Source organism: Hirundo rustica, chromosome 1 (genome assembly GCF_015227805.2).
Source record: "Hirundo rustica isolate bHirRus1 chromosome 1, bHirRus1.pri.v3, whole genome shotgun sequence".
Taxonomy (NCBI): Eukaryota; Metazoa; Chordata; class Aves; order Passeriformes; family Hirundinidae; genus Hirundo; species Hirundo rustica.
This window is the reverse complement of record NC_053450.1, coordinates 23,795,611-23,814,422: the sequence shown is the minus strand read 5'-3', so window position 1 is coordinate 23,814,422 and position 18,812 is coordinate 23,795,611. Positions and strand designations below refer to the sequence as shown.

The 18,812-nt window shown below is 39.6% G+C and overlaps 1 protein-coding gene across 3 annotated transcripts in view; it reads left to right on the top strand.

Annotated features, from left to right (window-relative positions):
* Positions 1-18,147, top strand: part of ESRP1 (epithelial splicing regulatory protein 1) — a 32,283-nt gene extending 14,136 nt beyond the window's left edge. The window contains exons 10-15 of one of the 3 annotated variants that reach the window (XM_040077048.2): positions 1,088-1,389; positions 2,946-3,164; positions 5,062-5,260; positions 7,083-7,251; positions 16,098-16,203; positions 17,695-18,147. In XM_040077048.2, coding sequence (XP_039932982.1) covers positions 1,088-1,389; positions 2,946-3,164; positions 5,062-5,260; positions 7,083-7,251; positions 16,098-16,188 — 980 coding nt within the window. In that variant the 3' untranslated portion in view covers positions 16,189-16,203; positions 17,695-18,147. Of the gene's footprint in view, positions 1-1,087; positions 1,390-2,945; positions 3,165-5,061; positions 5,261-7,082; positions 8,317-16,097; positions 16,204-17,694 lie in introns of those variants that run through there. The other 2 variants (XM_040077058.2, XM_040077066.1) reach the window with 2 other exon arrangements.
* The last annotated feature ends 665 nt before the right edge of the window (positions 18,148-18,812 follow it).

Here is an 18,812-nt window from a genome sequence, read left to right as displayed (position 1 = left end):
ACGTTATTGATTGCTGAAAAATGAAACCAGTGTAGTTTTGAAAAACAGTGTAACTGCTGCTGCTGTGGAGGCTTGCACATAAAAACAAATCACAGATATCAGTATAAATACAAGGGATTTATGGAACTGATTTTCTTCAAATCAAATCTTTGCCTCTAACTTAATGGGGAGGATTTAGGGAAAATGCTTTTTAAGGGGAATCTTGAAATAATTGCTGATAATTGAAAAGCTGCAAAATTTGCTCTTCAAACTCTCTCTTGATCTGTTTTCCTTTCTTTATGTCTGTAAGCATACAAAATTTGAATTGAGAACCAATAAGCTTCCTGACAGAGATTTGGACTGAGGTTTGTAAGTGACTAACTGGATATCTGAGGTTGATACTTCGGATTGGAAGAGGCTGGTTAAGCTGCCAACTACATAGCTAACTGATAGGTTTGGTAGTAGCTATGCCATTCAAAGTAAAGCCATTCCACAGTGACATTTGTGAAGAATGGTGTGTCTGGTACAGCCAAACTTTGTAGAATAAGAGAGCTGTAAGTGAAAGGGCTATATTAAGATAGGAATTTGGTTATCAGCTACCTTTGAATAAGGTAGTGTTACTAGCTTCACTGGTTTTCTAAAGGTACTGAAAGTAGAATTGGCAGACTTTGACAGTTTTGTTATGATTTTGATATGTTTCCAACTTTCTTTCCCAACTCAATGATCTGGGTACTTGGTTGCCATATGATATGGCTCCAGAGCATGCCAGAGGTGTTCCAAAGTTAGACAAGGGGCACAGTAGCACAGGTCCTGCTCACACAAGAGATTGACAGATTTTGCTTTCCTTGGGCTTTGAACATTGCAAGTATTTCCTGTTTTTCCTTTGAATAAAGATTAATCTTCTCTAAATGATGGAGAAACATTATTACACTTTAATGGGAGGTGTCCTATACAATGTATCTAGTTTATTAGAGGGTCACCTTTCCTGACTTTAGAGGCAAATATTGTTCTACCTGCTCAAAAACTGCCTGTGGAGAGGATGTAGCTATGCTCATGATTTTATTTGGTTGCCTAGACTGAAGTGCTTCTGTACTTTTTCTTGTTAAAGGTACTTCCAATGAGGTTGCACAGTTCTTGTCGAAAGAAAACCAAGTGATTGTCAGGATGCGAGGTCTTCCTTTCAATGTAACGACAGAAGAAGTGCTGACTTTCTTTGGCCAGCACTGCCCTGTAACAGGGGGAAAGGAGGGAGTCCTGTTTGTCACTTACCCTGACAGCAGGCCAACAGGGGATGCCTTTGTCTTGTTTGCTTGTGAGGAATACGCACAAAATGCACTGAAAAAGCACAAAGATTTGCTGGGGAAAAGGTACATTGAACTCTTCCGGAGCACTGCAGCAGAAGTTCAGCAGGTAGGTGCAAACCTTTCGAATGTTGGCTTTTTGTAGTCCAAACTTCTATGCTGGCAATAGAGGAAGCAAATAATGTTTGGCCTTGACTTGAAAGCTTATTTTATCTTTTCTCATTCTTGCCTCTTGCTGGAATGAGTATTGTCTGAATTTTGTGAGACTTTGCTCCCTTGAAATGTAACATCTTATGGTATAGGATGTTCTCAATCATAACCTTTGGGTTATCTCAAAACCTTTGGGGTTTTGGCTTCCAATAGCTTTGTAAAATGTGGGTGTGGGTCTAGTGCTTTACACTACTTATTCTGAATTTGACTAAGTCTGATGATGATCTATTCAGAAGGAGTGTTTAGCAACAAATCTCGAGCTAAAAGATTTATCTTTAGTCATTGACACAAAAAAGCAAAGCCTTTTGATGTAGTTGTCCTCTCCAGTGTGTAATGTATCTGAAGAATTCTACAAATTGTCTTTAAGGGCAGATTTCTGCCATTTTCTGCAAGCACAGGCTACCAAGCAGAGGGTGGCAGGACTTTGAAACTGAAGAGTCTGGCTTAACAGGGCTTGGTGGACCATTAATTTCAGCTAAGCTGTCAGGGAAAGGAAGGAGAGCTGAATGGACTGTTTAAGTCTCCAAAAAAGATTTGCAGAGCTTCAGTTGAGGTAAATCATTTCTAGTCCTTATTCTGAAAGGTATTATCTATGATGCAAATTGTAGCCATGTCATTGTATCCAAGAAATTATGCAGCTCTGTTTTCCCCAATATGTAGAGATTTCAGTGCATTGTTTAAAAGGTGATATTAGTGATGAGAAGGCAGAACTGCAGTGCTCACTTGTCATTGCATTTTTCTCAAGTACTCTCATATGTTTCTTTGTGTAGTAAAACTTTTTGATAGCTGTATAAATGCAAATAAATCTTAACCTTGCTCAGAGAGCATTCAGAAGTAGTGATTGAATACACAGGGAACTTTTCACTGGACAGGCCTTTTGCCGTTAAAGTTATTAACAACAAATCTCAATGTGTAAGGTCACAGGTACTGTGACTCAATAATGCTCCTAATGTTTCTTGAATGGACTATGGCAGGCACAGCTGGGGATGTGTGGTAGTGAAGTGTGCTTCTAGTTCCCAAACTCTCCTAAAGTTTTGCAGAGGGGAGATTTTTGGGCAGAAGTGTCATCATGACTCTGTAGATGGTAGAATTTTTTAGGATAGTTTCACAATAAAAATACTGTAGATATATACAGGTTTTGTGTTCTAAGATCTCTTGAGAATTGCATTAACTGTTCAAGTAAACTTATCAAAACAAAACTGTTTTTCAAGAAAAAAAATTACCCAAAATTTTTTTAAAACAATAACATGACTATAGAAATGTGCTAGATCCTGAGCTTAAACCACAACACGGTGCTTAGAATTCAGATGTTTTACAGTTAATATTTGTATCTAGCTCATTTGTTTCTTCAAATACTGCCCAGAATGAAAACAGGTGGCATTGGGGTTACATTTACTCCTTCTAAGTTGGAGAATGAGTAAGGAGGCTTCTGTAATCTGTTTTTGTTTTGCACAGGTGCTGAACAGGTACTCTTCCACACCTCTCATTCCTCTCCCAACACCTCCAATTCTTCCAGTATTACCTCAACAATTTGTGCCTCCCACCAACATCAGAGACTGCATCCGTTTGCGTGGTCTTCCCTATGCTGCTACTATAGAGGACATTCTGGAGTTCCTGGGGGAGTTTTCTACAGATATTCGGACCCATGGAGTTCACATGGTACTAAATCACCAGGTTGGTAGGCAACATGCTTCTCGCCCCTCTGACAAATGCTTATATATATGAATACAATCCTGATGATGATATCCATAGGGAAGCATCTTAAGGAGTTGCACTCGTGGGCTTCCAGCTCTCTTCTAAAAGTGTACTGGCAATAGATGACTTGAACCCTGCTGTGCCAGCTGCTGCGTTTGCTGTAGAGTGGTTTATTTCACAGAGACTCATGTGCTGAAAGCTAAGCCATAGTCTTGTAGGGTTTGATGCTCCCAGAAAAGCAGCCGTGATCCTGACCTGTAGGAGGCTTGAACTGAAGAGTCTTGCTCAACAGCATGCATGATTCCTCTTGTACCTTGTGAGGAGTGCCATCAAACACAAGTGTGGGCGATGTTAGCTCTCAAAGGAGTGGTTTGTCCCTGCCTTGCTGAACAATGTGCCGCGAGTATATTGAGGACAAATGTGACTGCAGCCTTCTAGAGGCAGGAATTCCTTTGTCAGAAGTCAGAAACTGAAGCTTTGGGTTTCCTGTGTTATTGCTTTCTTTAAACAGTCACAGCTGAGCACCAAGATTAACAGCTCATTGATGTGTATAAAGGGTCACATCTTCGCCATTGTTTTCTGGAAGCAGTTTCTACCAACATCTTTTAGACAAAGGATTGTGCATTCTCGTGATCTTTATCTTCCTATTCTTGTGACTTCAGGGGGAGGAGTCCTTTAACTCTATGGAGATGCTCAGAGTGTTTCAATGGAACAAACTCATTATTGCTGTATAAAAATGATAGTTCTAAAATTGTTTCAGCTTAGGCTTAATGTCAACCAAAACTAAAAAAAAATACTAGGACTTATGTTTCAGGAATATGGGGATGTAAAAGGGACTGTATTAATTTCAGTACCTGTCTATCTAAAGACATTCCTGTGTCTGTGGGGACTTGACCTAGACAAAGCTAAAAAACTGTAATGAATGTGCAGTGCTGGGAGAGACTAAGAAAAGTGCAGATATTAAAGCACAAGTAATGATTTAGAGTAGTAAATCAGTAGCCCTTGACAGCACTAATGTAAGAAACTGGATGAAGAAATTGGTGTGTGCATATAACCCTAAGGGCTGTCTGCCACCCTTTGCCCTGCCCAAAGCTATCAGACTTCTTTTTTTCTTCCCCAAATACTGCTTTTGCTTTACTGCTAGATTTTTATCTTTCTCCATGTTCACTGGTTTCAACCCTCTAATCATGAAGGACGTGTAAAGGATGATGATAAAGTTGTTGTCCCCTCAGAACGAGAAGAACTGGCCCAGAACTTGAGTTAGAGCTGGCTTCAGATCTCTCTAATTTTGGGTACTTCAAATCCAGCAGCTGCATGTGGCTAAAATAACTCCTCCCAGTGGTGTATCCCACTCATTTACAGATATAAAGATGTCTTTTCCCCCCCCCCCCTGCAAGCTTATACCAAATGTTAGTCTGTTTAGTACCCTACTAAAACATCCCAGCCCATGCTGGTGTTCAGAAAATAAATTTTAAAATAAATTGTTTAGCAATGAGTATTTAGCCTTGAATTTTAAAATCACAGGTAATAAATGGGGACTAGATCTTCTAATTTTGTATTCATAGTAAATTTCTAAGAGCAGGTCTCAAAGTACTCCTGAATTACAGTCTCTCCCATAATAGGTGTCTTTTTTTTAATATAGAAGTAACAAGTCAAAACAGGTGAATAAATGCAATCAAGTTATCACAAGTGGGAAGAACTTTGGAGAGGAGAGCGTAAGCATGCTGATGAGTGCTCAGGATGACTTACTGTACTTGACTTTGGAGATGAATGTATTTATGGCTGAAGAGACTGCTTCTAACAGCACAAATTATTGCTGTTCTGCTCCTGCACGGAACCTACAGAAACATTTCTTTTTTGTCTGCCTTGTTTGTAGGGACGTCCATCGGGAGATGCATTCATTCAGATGAAATCTGCAGACCGAGCTTTCCTGGCTGCACAGAAATGCCATAAGAAGACCATGAAGGACAGATATGTTGAAGTCTTTCAGTGTTCTGCTGAAGAGATGAACTTTGTATTAATGGGGGGCACTTTAAATCGAAATGGCTTGTCCCCGCCACCATGTAAGTTACCATGTAAGTTTTGCTTGGGTCTTGTCGCTTACGCTCTACACTGTGTGCGGGTAGGTATTGGAGCTGCTTTGCTGTTCCTGGTTCTTGGAAAACATTGTCAAATGGGGGTGTTAAAATAAGGTCTTTTGTCTTAAATCATCACCAGCTTGCAATCATTATTTTTCCCTTTGGTTGTGAATTATTATGACCGCAGAACTATTACTGCTTTTCCAGTGGCAAATTTTCCCTCCTCTCCCTGAAGCTTTAATTGGTTGGGGTGAATGATGATTCTGAAAAGTAATTTCTAAGCCCTGCCTAGACCTTAAAGAACTGTTTTGCATTTTAACTGATCTGTACTTACATTTTTTTGTCACAGTGAACATGTCAAGTAAAAGACCTTCCCTTTTCACTTCCAAAACTTAATTTGAGAAACCATAGGTAATGCTCCCCTTTGAGACTTAATCAACTGTTCTGCCTTTTGAACTGAAACCGACTGAACTCTTCCTTTGTTTTTGTTCATATGGAATGGAGGCTGGCTTTGGGAGAATGAAATACACATGGCCTCTGCCTCAGAGAATTGTAGATTTAGAAGGAAATCTGTATTTCCTTTTAAATTTTGATTCTCAGAGCTATTAGGATGAACACTGACTTCTATATCAACTTCTGGAGGAAATGCTTTAAGAGCTTAAGGACTGATTTACTAAGCATCTGAGCCTATGGGAAAAATAATACTTTCTTCCAAAATCATAAGTGGCAAGGTAGTCAAGTAGTAGCTTTCTCTGTGTCTCTCTATGCAATTGTATTTTTTGTGTGTGTGTGGTGGACTTTTTTTTAAGAAATGACCTCTACATGCTAGTCAGAGCCACCAATACAGCAGCAAACTTCCTAGGAGTGGTTTCTTTTGGGTGCAAGTAGACCTTCAGCTAATCTTTGGAGTTTTTTGTCTTTCAATGAAAGTATCTTGAGGGGGGGTCAGCAGTAGATAGTCCTGTGTGTGGCAGTCCCTGCTGTTCCAGATGGGTTGGAACCTTCTGAGAGCTCCTAGGACAGGTTCTGGTCAGAGCCATAAACTTTGGAAACACAGAGGTGTCAGTGTTCCCATTTCCAATCACAAATGCCTGTGATGTATTCCTCAGATAAGGCCTTTTGGGCCTATTGTTCTACATTTTACAATACAGTGAGATGCCGGCTGTAACTCTGAAAAGCAAAATTGAAGGCTTACTTTATCTAAAGCTTTTTATTCTTATTTGGCAACGGGGAGGAGAAGAGGAAGGCAAAGGGAGGAGGGTGATGTCTCATCAGTGAGAATTCATTTAGAGCCTAATATCTTGTCAAAACAGCACAAAGTGCACTTTTGGTTTGTTCTTTTTTTTTAAATTTAATGTTAATGCTTCAAGCTGTAAAGCCATGACTTTTCTCACTCTGCTGTTTGATTAAATAAGGGGTAAGCAATACCAGGATGAAAGTCTTCTCTCTTTTGTTGAATGTTAACTTCCTTGATAAAAGATCTTTTTTCTTCTCACCGTGGAGAAGTCTTGTAGTTCTTGATTGCAGACTTCATTAAAATCTGAGCTAGACAAGCAAAACTGACCTATATATCAGAAAGAGTCCCTATTCCCAGAGCAAGAGGTGGCTTTTTGTATATTTTTGACTTTACTGTAGACTGGAGGCTGGGCGCAACACTCTGTAGTCACACTCACATTGGTGGCTCACATTTATTTTCTGTGGTGAACAAGGATGAGAAGATTGTGAAAGTTCTTGATGTGCTGTGGAGTTGTGTGTGTATGGTCTTCATTAGCTCTGGAATTTCAGAAGTCCTAATCTATTTTCCATTTGCTCCCTGTAGGCCTTTCACCCCCTGCCTACTCCTTTCCAGCTCCTGCTGCAGTTGTGCCAACAGAAGCTGCTCTGTATCAGCCATCCATGCTTCTGAACCCACGAACACTCCAGCCCTCGACAGCCTACTACCCTGCTGGGGCTCAGCTCTTCATGAACTACACAGCATATTACCCCAGGTAAAGCAGAGGACAACCCATGCAGCAAAGAAGAATTTTTTTTAATTGTCTCCAGCAAATGCACAAAGCTCATAAAAGAACCTTGTCTGCTCTGCTAAGAACTTGTGATACCAGCTTGTTCAGTATCTTGTTCAGGGAGAAAAAAAATTCAGGATAGCTAGGGATTTTCCAAGATTTATAGTATTGCAGGTAGCAGTGTTTGGGGAGCAGGGGGGTTGTTGTGTTAGTGTGTTTGGTGGGTTTGGTGTTTTTTGTGGGTTTTGTTTTTTTTTTTTTTTAAACTGAGGACACACATTTAAGTGGGGTATTTTTTAGTATTTTTGTTTCACCTAACATTCCTCTTAAACTTACTAGTTTGCTTTATGCCCTCAGTGGAAATTGATGTGTGCAGTACTCCTTCCCATGTCTATAAAGAAGCCCTTTGGCCCCTCTTTAGAATGGGTGGACTGGAATCTGCCTTAATAACTTCTGAAGTACTGCCTCTTTGTTTATGTAACAAAGTAACTTTTGACCTTAATGATGAAAACTGTTTATTTCTGTGGACACGTGTTGTATTGAACACATATGTGAAGCACATAGAGGCATATATTCTTCTTGTCCTCATAAGCACCTCTCACAAAGAGCTTTTGGTTCTTCTGGATGTATTAGCTATCTGCTACCGAACAAAATCTCTGGATACACTGTTGCCCTCTGCAGTTATGAGGCCTTGGAAGGAGCCATTTTCCCTTTAAGCCATAAACCATTTCTCATCTGTTAGGAAATCTGCTAAATAACTCAAGTTTATCTCTGCAGCAGGGACCACATAGCTACTTAGGAAGTTGTTAAGCAATATGAGCTCTTCAATACCTGTAAGATAACAAAGGTTTTGTTATTACTTTGCCTATATATATCTGTGAACTGACTGTTGTAGTTTTTTATTAAAATGTTTCCTTCACTCATGGGTTATTTTCTATAATACCTTCAATATCTGTTTTATGGTTATGATAATATTACCAAACTCAGCCTTGTTAATGTAAGATTAAGAAAAATAAAATTCCAAACTTGCACTGTGGCAATATAAAACAAGGTTCTCAATAACAATTCTATATTTCATGAAAACATAGTAACAGTAATAGTCTGTGGTTACTGACATGTTTTACTTCTTAAGATAAGAGTAGACTGGCCACTGTAGGCTAAATGTCAGACCCTAGTGATTTCTCACTGAATGAGATCCATGAGTCCCATCACTGGCTGCCTGGGCTGTGGGCACATATGTTGGTCACAGAGTGATCAATCCCAAGTCCCCAAATACTCTTTTTATATTCTTGTCTACCTGGCAGTTGTTCACTGGTTTTAGGAAACCAATATTACATAGATTCTCTGCCAATTACAATGATTGCCCTTTTAAAGAAAATAAGGAAAAATTTCTGGAGTCAAGTTGGGTTCTTTCTTTGTGAGATTTGGTGTTTAGGTATTGCATTTCCATCGGGAGTAAATGTTTGATCTACAGACAATTTTTATATACTCAATAGATGTAGTGATTCTTTGCAGCTGACATTTTGGGCTTGTTTTGTTTTTAATTCTTTCTGCTTTTCAGGCAAGTCCCTGTGCTTTGTCCAGGATACAAAGAATGCTTGAGTCCATTGGAAGTAGCAATCAGAACTCTCTTAAATGTAGCTTTCTGGCTCTGAAACTTAATTCAAAAATTAAAGTACATGCAGCAGGAAAGAAAGGGGTATCCTCTGTACTAAGTGTTCCAATTAAAAGTACACCCAGGAAAAGCAATATAGAGAGATGGTAGGTAATGATCAGCAATGGTTCATAAATCTAACTGGTGAATATTTATGGAAATAAGGAAAATTTCTTTTGGCTGCTGCCAAAAGCTTCTACAGCTTGTGTTTTGCAAGGTCAAGTTGCTTTATAATAGTCCAACCTCATTTTCCATACAGAAATCAACTTAAATGGTGGAAAGGGGGGAGATACTTGTTTGGCCTTTAGTACCTATCAGAAGTCCTGAAACTCTCAGGCTTGTCTTAATGCTCTTATGGTCTCATTATGGTCTCAGTGATGAAACCAGTGGTGTAAAGAAATGGATGCCTTCTAAGATATTAAAATAGCTTTAGTGAACTCCTAATGAAAAGGAGGGAGAGCAAGTTATTCAGGATCCATCAGTCTTTGATATCTCTGTTCAGCTTGTAATTATATCTGGCATCATGTTCTGACAGCAAATCAGTGGTCTTGCTATCTGTCTAGTCCCAAGCCTTTAAGAAAGAGCACTAGGATTCATGGCAGGGAGGAGTTTTCCTTTATCTAGTTCTAGGTGTACTAGGTGCTGTACATATATTGAAAATAATAACTGCACTACTTGGCAATTGCTAACACATCCTTTTGGAACTTTTACCATATACAAACTTGAAAGCTATTGCTATAGGGTAAACAGTTTTAAAATAAAGTGGAATCTTATTGTATTGTTGAGTTCTAATGCCATTTTTATCACTTTTAAGCAGGGCCTCTAAAGCCTCAAAAGTATCTGTCAAAATCCATACATGTAGTAATACACTTATGCTTTTTACTCTTGTAAAAAGTATTTTAAATAGCATAGTGGAAAGAGGACCTTCTTAATTGTAGGATTAGCCCAGTATGATATGGAAACTGAAACCTGGTGTGGGTTCAAACAAACTGGATAAATTCCATGACAGGAAATTCATTGTGAATTAGTGAATGCACAGAAATCACACCTGGCTCAGGAAGTCCTTGAACTCAAAATAACTGTAAGTGTGTTCTGTGGTAAATTATTGTGCTGTTGAACCATGGTGGGTAGGTAAACTTGTTTGTTCACACCTTTGTGGGACTTGTCTTGAGAGATACAGGTACTTCTTGAGAGTGTGGGTCTGTTCCAATGTGTTTGTCTAATAATGGATAAGTTGGGATTATCTCCCTGTTGTGCCAGCGTGTACAGTTCTCTCCATTGAAGTGGTTTGAGGTAAAAGGTCTCTTTATGTGATGAAGGTATGATTGTGACACTTGCTGCACAAGGAGATACAGGGTAATGTCTTAGTGTTCTCATCTGTCTGCTTACATCTCTTCCTGCTGTGGATAAGGCATGGGTTTTCTCATTTGCTAATAGCCTTGTAGAAGTATATACATGTGCAACATACATATAACATTCATATTTATGTATGCATACATGCAGAAGTATGTATGTATAAAAGTAAAATGGCTAATCTGAGAAATAATCAAGGTTAGAAGAAAGTCTCACTTGTTCTGTGATTATTCAGATTCTCCATAATGATCACCATGAGAAAGAAACAAGTGAGCCTTTTCTAACCTTGATTATTGCTCAGATTCTTGTTGAAGCACAGTTAAGTTACAGGGATTTTAAAACTGGCAAACCTTAGGAACAAGTGGGTGATACCATTTGGAGCTGCTGCCAGCTGCTTTGTTTACATATCTCTGCTTCTGGCTAACCAGCAGCACTCGACAGAACTGGGTTAGGAAACAACCATATGTGTGTTTAGCCTGGGAGCTCTGTCACAGATGGAGAACAGCAGCAGCCAGAAACAAAACCTCTTTTAGTTGTACTAACAGCATCACATCAACACTCTGGACTACAGCTCTTAAACTTCTTGTGATTTTGTTTTTTATTATTATTTTTAGGCTAAGTATGTCAGCTTGGATTGCATGAAATCACATCTGCAGTGATGGCTCACTGGATATAAAAGCCTATTGGTGGCTTTTAGTTGCTGTCCAGCAAATGGAGTTCAAATGCTTTAAATCAAGTGGCTGAACCTGGGACTCTTCATTACCTTGTTCTGTTGATCTGTGCTCCATCATGAATTTGTCAAAAAACCCTTAACTCCTTAGTTAATGTCACAAATTTATCACCAGAATGATTGTTTGCGGGGGGACACTTCATGATTCACTCTCAAAATAAATGTAGCATGCCAAGGACTAGAACAGCAGGGATGCTTTTAACTACTACCGTATTTCATTAGGACGAGTGCATTAGCAGGCAAGACTAATTGTTGCATGCCTCCATAGGCTGTCGTTATCCCTTCATTTGTAGGTTTTAATTAGTAAAACTGCCTTGGTGTGTGAAAGCAGCAGAACAGTAATGCTCTGATCAACAGCTATCTGGATATCAGGATAGTAAAATTATTTAAATTAAAAAACCAAACCAACCAAACCTCACCTTTCTTCAAAGCTGGTAAGCCTGATAAAATGTTGCTGCTGAAATGTAGCAGTGTCCAAGTTTTCACTCAGCCCACCAAGGAAAATGCTGCCATGGAGACTGGTGGGGACTTCTTCCTTTTGTTTCCTTAATATACTTGATTTTCAGGTAGTAGCACTTACTGTCACCTTCTCATTGTTTCTCTGCTAACTAGTAAAACATTTGGATTTGTATGAGGGATTAATTGTTACAGCAACATTGTGCAAGCTTGCTGCAGAGATCAGTTTGAGTATAGTTTTTCCTTTTGCCTATTTACAACACAGTTCAGCGGTGGGAGAGAAGTTCTGCCTGTTGTGCCTGAAGGCATGTGTGTCATCCATGCAGGTGGCTTTTTAAAATATTTGCAATGATCTCAAGTTATTCATGGCACCAAGGTATGTTCCTGGATGCTTCACCTTACTCACAAGCAGCCTTCTACAGTGTTAAAAGTCCCAGCACTACCCAGGGCAGACTATTGCAGTCTTCTGTGGCAGAGCTGCTGGATCCATTTCCCCTGCTTATTGTTGTCATGATACCATGACCTTATCCAGCTGGGAAGTTGATTTCAGTAGGCAGAGTGGGCAGCAGGTTATCTGGTTAAATGTAGGAAGGTATCTGTGTTGAAGGAGCTGTTGTATTTCCAGGGATAGAGCTGGGTTGATCTTGGAATAAGACTTCTTAGAGCTGAAAGCTTTTTGTTTCTTTGCTTGTTTTTATATTAAAAAAGAAGTCTTCCTTGTTGAGAATACCATCTGTGATATTCCTCCATGATTATGTAGTCATAGGGATCTAAATGTTTGTTTGATTAACAGGTGACCTGATGGTTTAGTGCTCCTACTTCTGCTATTTGTTGAGTTACACAGCCTTTCTTTATATGTGAATAAACATTCCAGTCTTGGAACAGGAAAATTATTCTGGCTATGTAAATACTTCTGCTAATAACATGTCTTGTTAGTTTTTGTGAACAAAGTACTGTGTTAAAACTTCCAACTTCGGTGGCTATACCACAAAATTTACTATTAACTTTTGTATGAACCACTTCTAAAAGAGCTTTATATTGAAGCTGCATTTCCTCATGGGCTGCTTTCCAGTAGTGAAAGTGCAGACATTATGCTGTAAGCTCATGTATACGTGCACATTATAGTCATGTCTCTTAACCAGCCTAAGGAGTATCTGAAATCCCTACAAGTTTTTGAAAAGGTGTGCTGTTCACTGAAGTCTGGGATAGTCTGTCAATATCTTTTTGCGTTTTTTCTGAGGGCTTCTTGGTAACTTGCACCCTTTGCTTTTTCTGTTCCTCCTGCTGGCTTCGGTCAGAGGATCTCACTTTGGGGGTGCTGTAAAGATAATCTGGGTCTGCTGAGCTTCCTAGACCGAGAAAAGAGGGACAATAACTTAATCTTGAAATGCTAATGGATGAGTCTGACAAGGTCTCTTTCACTGCTAGTGCTCCTCTGAGTATTAGAGTAAGGGATATGAAGCAAGACTAACCTGTGATCAAGACCTGTTTTACAGTCCTGAAATTAGTAGAAGCTGCTAATCAGTAGCTTGGTGAAAGAATATTGTCAGTATCTGTCACAAAGAAGAAAATAGTTAATATACTTCACAAACAAAAAACTGCCAGGATTACAGGTGGAAAAATAGGGATAGAAAATCTGCAAGGAGAGAACTGAAACCTCTAGATGGTGTCTATGTGCATGTCTGTTCCTATGTGCATATAGTGCTGGGCGTATTTGTGGTTCTCTTGATGGACCTGCAGGATACTTGGCAGAGTATCTGAAAACCTGCTTGGTTATGTATGCTGACTGCTCTCAACTCACACCCACTTGTAATATAAACCACAGCTTCCTTCTGGATATTGGTATCTGTTAAGCAAATGTATAATGGAAAAAATTGTTAGGAAATCAGGAGAGACAGTGAACCTTAATGTTTCCACATAATATTCTAGTGATGAGTATTTGGGATCCCTTGAGGTGTATAAATGCTGCTTGAATGCCAGCATCAAGTTTTCACGTGTTCTAAAGGTTGTTCTTGCATCCAAAACTGATTTCTGAAACTTAATTGTTTTGAAATTCTTTGGAGAATACAACAATATCAGAAGTACTGATTTGAAGAAATCCAATCTGCCTGTTGATGAGATCCATGAAGGATCAAAGGAAAAAAGGTTTGCATTGGGAAATGCTTCATATCATATTTGATTTCAAGATCTAGATGGATATAATGATGCTTGCACTGCATCACTATATATTGGTATATACCTACAAAGAACAACTGTAGAAATTCTGTCTGGCCTGATGTAAAACATGCATGTATTAATTCCTGAGGCTTGTTTAGAGAATATAGGCTGGGATACTTGTCTTGTGTGCCTGACTGGACACTTTTCACTGTTTTCATATGTCTTCTATTGACTTCTTTTCCATCTGGGGACATGGCTACTCTAAGTCACTTGCCACTGTTCCTCTGGGAGGTTGTCACCCCTCAGACTGGGTGAACATAGAATTGGCTGGAAACAGTCCATATGTTATCTTCTCTTAGGGAGTTGGAGTAGGTAGTACCCTTAGCCTTTGAGAAAAGCTGTGAAAGACCTGAAAAAGAATATCAAAGTTTCTAACATCCAGAGATTTAATATTTTGGGCATAAGAAAAGATTTTTTTGGTTTGACTCCTGAACAAATTATATTATTGTGGCATAAATATTGCCTTAAAATAAGACAAGCCTGTCCCTTTGTGGCACTAACCTTTTATATCTGGCAGTTGCCATTGACCACAAAAGATGCTGTGTCTAAACAGTCCACAAAACATAAGTAAATAGAAGCAAATACTGCAGCTGGCAGCTGTGGGGAATTCCATCCCCAGATGTATTTGGCAGGTACTGACCTGGAGCTTGCATCCAAACTGGATGGGCATATTTGCCATGGATTCATATCCTTATTCTATAGCTACATTAAAAAAAAAAAAAAAGAGTTGGAGAAAGCATGTGATGGCTATAAATTCCAAAGCTGAATGGTGCTCTTGTTGGGGAAGACTTATTTTCAGCTTCACTGGTGTCATAAGCTGACCCCTGGATCTTATGTTTGGGAATCTGAGTAGTACAAAGGTGTATTGACTGTGGCAGTAGTTTTTTAGGGATTAGTATGACTACTAATGTAACAGAAAGGGCATGCAGGAAATGATTAGTGGAAAGTGTTGTGATAAGTTTGTATGAAGATGTTACTCTACAGCATAAAGTCTTACCTACAGCTGTTTTTTTCTGACAATAGGCTCAAAATCGACAAAAATGATTACAAGTGTTGTCCTTGGCACCAGACTATCTCTGCTATCTAGTGGAACCACCAGTGAGATGTTGTCACAAAGGTATCTGGGAGCGCAGTTGTGGGGATAGACAAGCATTATAAGCAGTTCCTCTGGAAAAAAGAAAAGCAGCTCTCTTTCTAGACATGGAGAGCTGTTCCCTTTAGAAGCAGCAGTGTTAAGCCTCACTCAGTTCCATTTACTTTCTGAAACACCTTGAAGAGGTTCCTCTGAAGGGAGGCTATAAATATCTGTATAGTGTGTCCAGGAACGGCTTGTCTGCTGGATTTACTTGTTACCTGATGTGATGAATCTACTCCCTTCCATACTCTGCTGCATAAAGATGGCTCAGGGCTTTGCAAATAATGAGAACTCATTGCAGGTAAAACTGAAAACTAGTGAGAACATATGCTTTGGGGGCAAATGTGCCTACTGGACTTGGAAGCTATAGAGGCACTCAAGAAGATGAGCTTTAATTTAGGGAGATGGAATATAGGCTAGCACTGTAGGACTCAGGTGGAAAGAGGACTCTTCCACAAGGCATCTTGGGACAGTAGCCTTTGGGCTAAACTTAGTCTTCATGAATACAGCTTAGCTAAGGATTGAAGCACCAATGTGAGGATGCAGAAGGAAGACTGATAGAGCCCAGTAGAAATTTCCTCATGATATTTTTGCAGTATTGAGCTGGGAGAACAGAAGTGGAGGTTGTCTGGGAGCTGCCTCTCTAGTGTGGCTTGGAGAGGTTATCCCAGGTCTAAGGAATAGCATTGAAATGGTGATGAAAATGGTTTAGCTGCTTGATGCTCAGGAGATGAAGCAAAATTATTGAGGTAGCTTTGAGCAAGAAGTATGAGCTCTTGGAGGAGTGACTTCTTAATTTTTTTTTTATTTTATTTTTCACTTTCATAAAATTATAAAGTAAGTAGGAGAAGCCAGTGACATCCTTCAGTATTAGGACAACTTTAGGGGTAAGTGGTCTATGCAAATCTACTTGGTATAGATCTTGTTAACTTTTCCTTTAGAGACTTTGGGAATGTGTGGCTCTGCAGGAGGTGTTTGTCTCCAGGGACACTCTCTTGAGATCAGTCAGCTGGGGCTGCCAGAGTCTGGAGACAGTGGTGTTCAACAAGATCCTGTGTATACCCATGTGTTGTGTTGTTAGGGAAAGCTGATTACCCCAGTGTTTCTGTTGTTGAATTGCTCTTAATACCATGGTGGTTGGGAGCATTATGAATGTCTAATTCTGCAGCCTGAACTTTGATATCTGCCCAGCACTTTAAGAAAGGTTAGGATTGCACAGCCAGCTGCTGGCTCTCTTCTGCACTAGTTTGGCTTCTGATTGCCTCTGTCTTAACTTGTGTTTGTAGTATGCAGCAGAGGATGGACTTGTACGCACAAATGATGCGGCCAGGACAGTGTCCAAAGAATGGATTTGCATTTAAAGGCCCCAGCAGTTAGACTTCCTTAGTGAAGGTAAGGATAACAAACCCCAAGAGATAGGGTTTGGGGGTATTATGGTATTTTATTCAGATCACCACCATACTCAATGTAATTTGTCATTTGCTGCTCTGAGAAGGTGGCTACACTTTACTGTGTTCAGAATGTCACACTGCAATATGTAAAACCCTATGAAAGCCATAATTTAAAGGATTTTAACTACTCCAGTCATCTTGAGGGCTGCTGCTTTGCACATTTCCCAGGGCTTCAAATGCAGGCTACTTCAAGCTTTAATATCACTGCTGAGAGCCTGCAGAAAGCTTCTCAGAGCCAGTTTTCTCTGTGGAGCAAAGTATGCAGCAATGCACCTAGGATGAGGTGTTGGTTAGACAGAATGAGCCACTTTCTTAGGTAACTACAGAATCCAATGTCTAAGCTTCACACTGATGTAAAATTGAAGCCATGAAGTAGTTTGTATAATGGCAGCTACTCTCTTGCTTTTGTGAGTTTTCAGATCAGGCCACTTCGGCCTTTCCAATTTGGTTTACTTGATCTTCTGTGTAGGAACAGTCAAAGGGTGAAGTCACCCAGAAAGCATTTGTGCAGAGAAATGCAAGTTGAACTGCAAAGCAGTGTATTGATGGACCATGTGACTTGTTGTGTTGTGGTCTCAGAGGAAGATATAGAAATGTATTTGCAAAAAATGCTTCTGTAATCTCTAGTCTTTGAAAACATACAAAGTCAAAGAAGTGTTTAGATTTCTTTTATGCCCCTTTCTTTCCTCTATTCCTTTTTTCAGCTTCCCCTCTGGAAAATAGCAACAAAACTGTCCAGTTTTTGTAATTCTTCTGCTTTTGACACAGACAACTTAGCCCAGAGTGTAATCTACTTCTGGTCGAAATCTTTACTTGCAGCATCACCTCTCTGTCATCTGCTCCAAGTGTGCTACTTTTGCATGTGTAAAAGTGACCATCAGCTCGTTGTCTAACAAGCTGGCCTTTGGCTGGACTGATAAAGCTAAACCCCATCCCTGCACTGACAGTCAGAGCCATAATTAGCTGTACTGGACCCTTTGCCTAAACTATGCTACATCATTTCCCATCCTTTTATTGTGTTGCCATCCAGTGATTAGATCAGGAAGCTGATCCAGCTGGAAAAACTCACGGGGTTTGTCTTTGTTTCCAGCCAGTTTACAGCTTAGCAGTGCTAGTACCTGTGTTGGCCCAGAGACAGCAAGGTGGAAGTGGCTGAAGCAGGTACTGAGAGATAGTAATGGCATTGCCATGTTGGACTTGATTGTAAATCTTCACCTCCAAAGGTAAAAGGTCATGAAATAGTGAATAAATTCTGGTATTCTCTTAGTGAAGCACTTTTAACTTTAGTAGAAAATGTCATTTAAACTGTGTGTGTGTGAGGTGAAAACTAAAGCTTTTGGTTCTTCTGTAATGATATTAAATTTAGGAAATCAAGAAATTAATATTTGCTTTTATCATGGTGTTCAGTGACCTGCGCAACTCTTTCATGCAGATTCCTCTACCCTTTCTGATGTTTTGAACAAACACAGCAAGCCTAGATGGAGACTTTGGTTATGTTTCCACCTTTACCACTTCTCAAGCCAATTGTGCTCAAGAGAAAAAACACCAGAACTCTGAAAGTGACCAGATGGATCTGTTACTGTTTTAAAGTTCATGCACAATTTCCAGACGTGTGCACACAGACCACTAAGCCCTTCACTGAGAGCACAGGTGCTGAAATCATGCAAGTCCTTGAGGGTGTTTCTGCTTGATAAAGAAAGTATTAAACTGCTCTTAACACAAAAATAGTTCAGCCTGAACCTACAAAGTCTGATCTTTCGTTCTTTGAAATAGAAAAAGTCTTTTTTACATAATTTTGCACACAGTTTAAATTTGTTCTTTTTAATTAAAGTGTTTTACAACCTCTGATTTTGCATTTGTCATTTTAATAAAAAATCTTTTGTATATATATGTCTAATCTCTGCAAAAGAAGCCACTGTAAACTTTATATGCAGGCATATTTTAAACAGTGCAGAAATAATTAGGAATGTAAAATGGATTATCTAAGGAAAAAATGCTGTAACTTTGTAAAAATATGTGTGGGATGTTAAATGCTTTGTCTCTGATTCTTATCTTGCATGCTTTTCCTATGCACTCAGGTATTTAAATTTTAAAAAGCTTACAAGAGTGGGCATTTTCAAACTTTGATCACAGGGCACACTCAGAAAATGAGAAATGCAGTTAACCTCTCTCCCGTGGTCCTATTTTTATATTTCCACTTCATGCTCTCCCCACCCTTCTTGGTGTTTGACTGTCTTCCCTGCAAGAGGAAATGTGACCTGTAGTTAAGATGCAGTGCCTGGTCTGCTTTAAGCGAGGGTCAGTCCAGAGCCGGTAGTTTGAGCTTGGTCTCTCTGGGCTACAGCAAGTAACCCAGCACCACACTTGTCACTCTTACCAGAGAAATCAGATGCTGTACATGCTCTTAAATAACTGCTGTCTTTTAGCAGCCCCTGGTGTCCCTGCCTGCCCTGGGACTGAGCCTCAGGCACAGGAGTAGATCCCTATGCCTTTCCATGGCAGTTGTAGTCCTCATGTGTGCTGAAAACAGGGGCAAGGAAACCCTGAAAT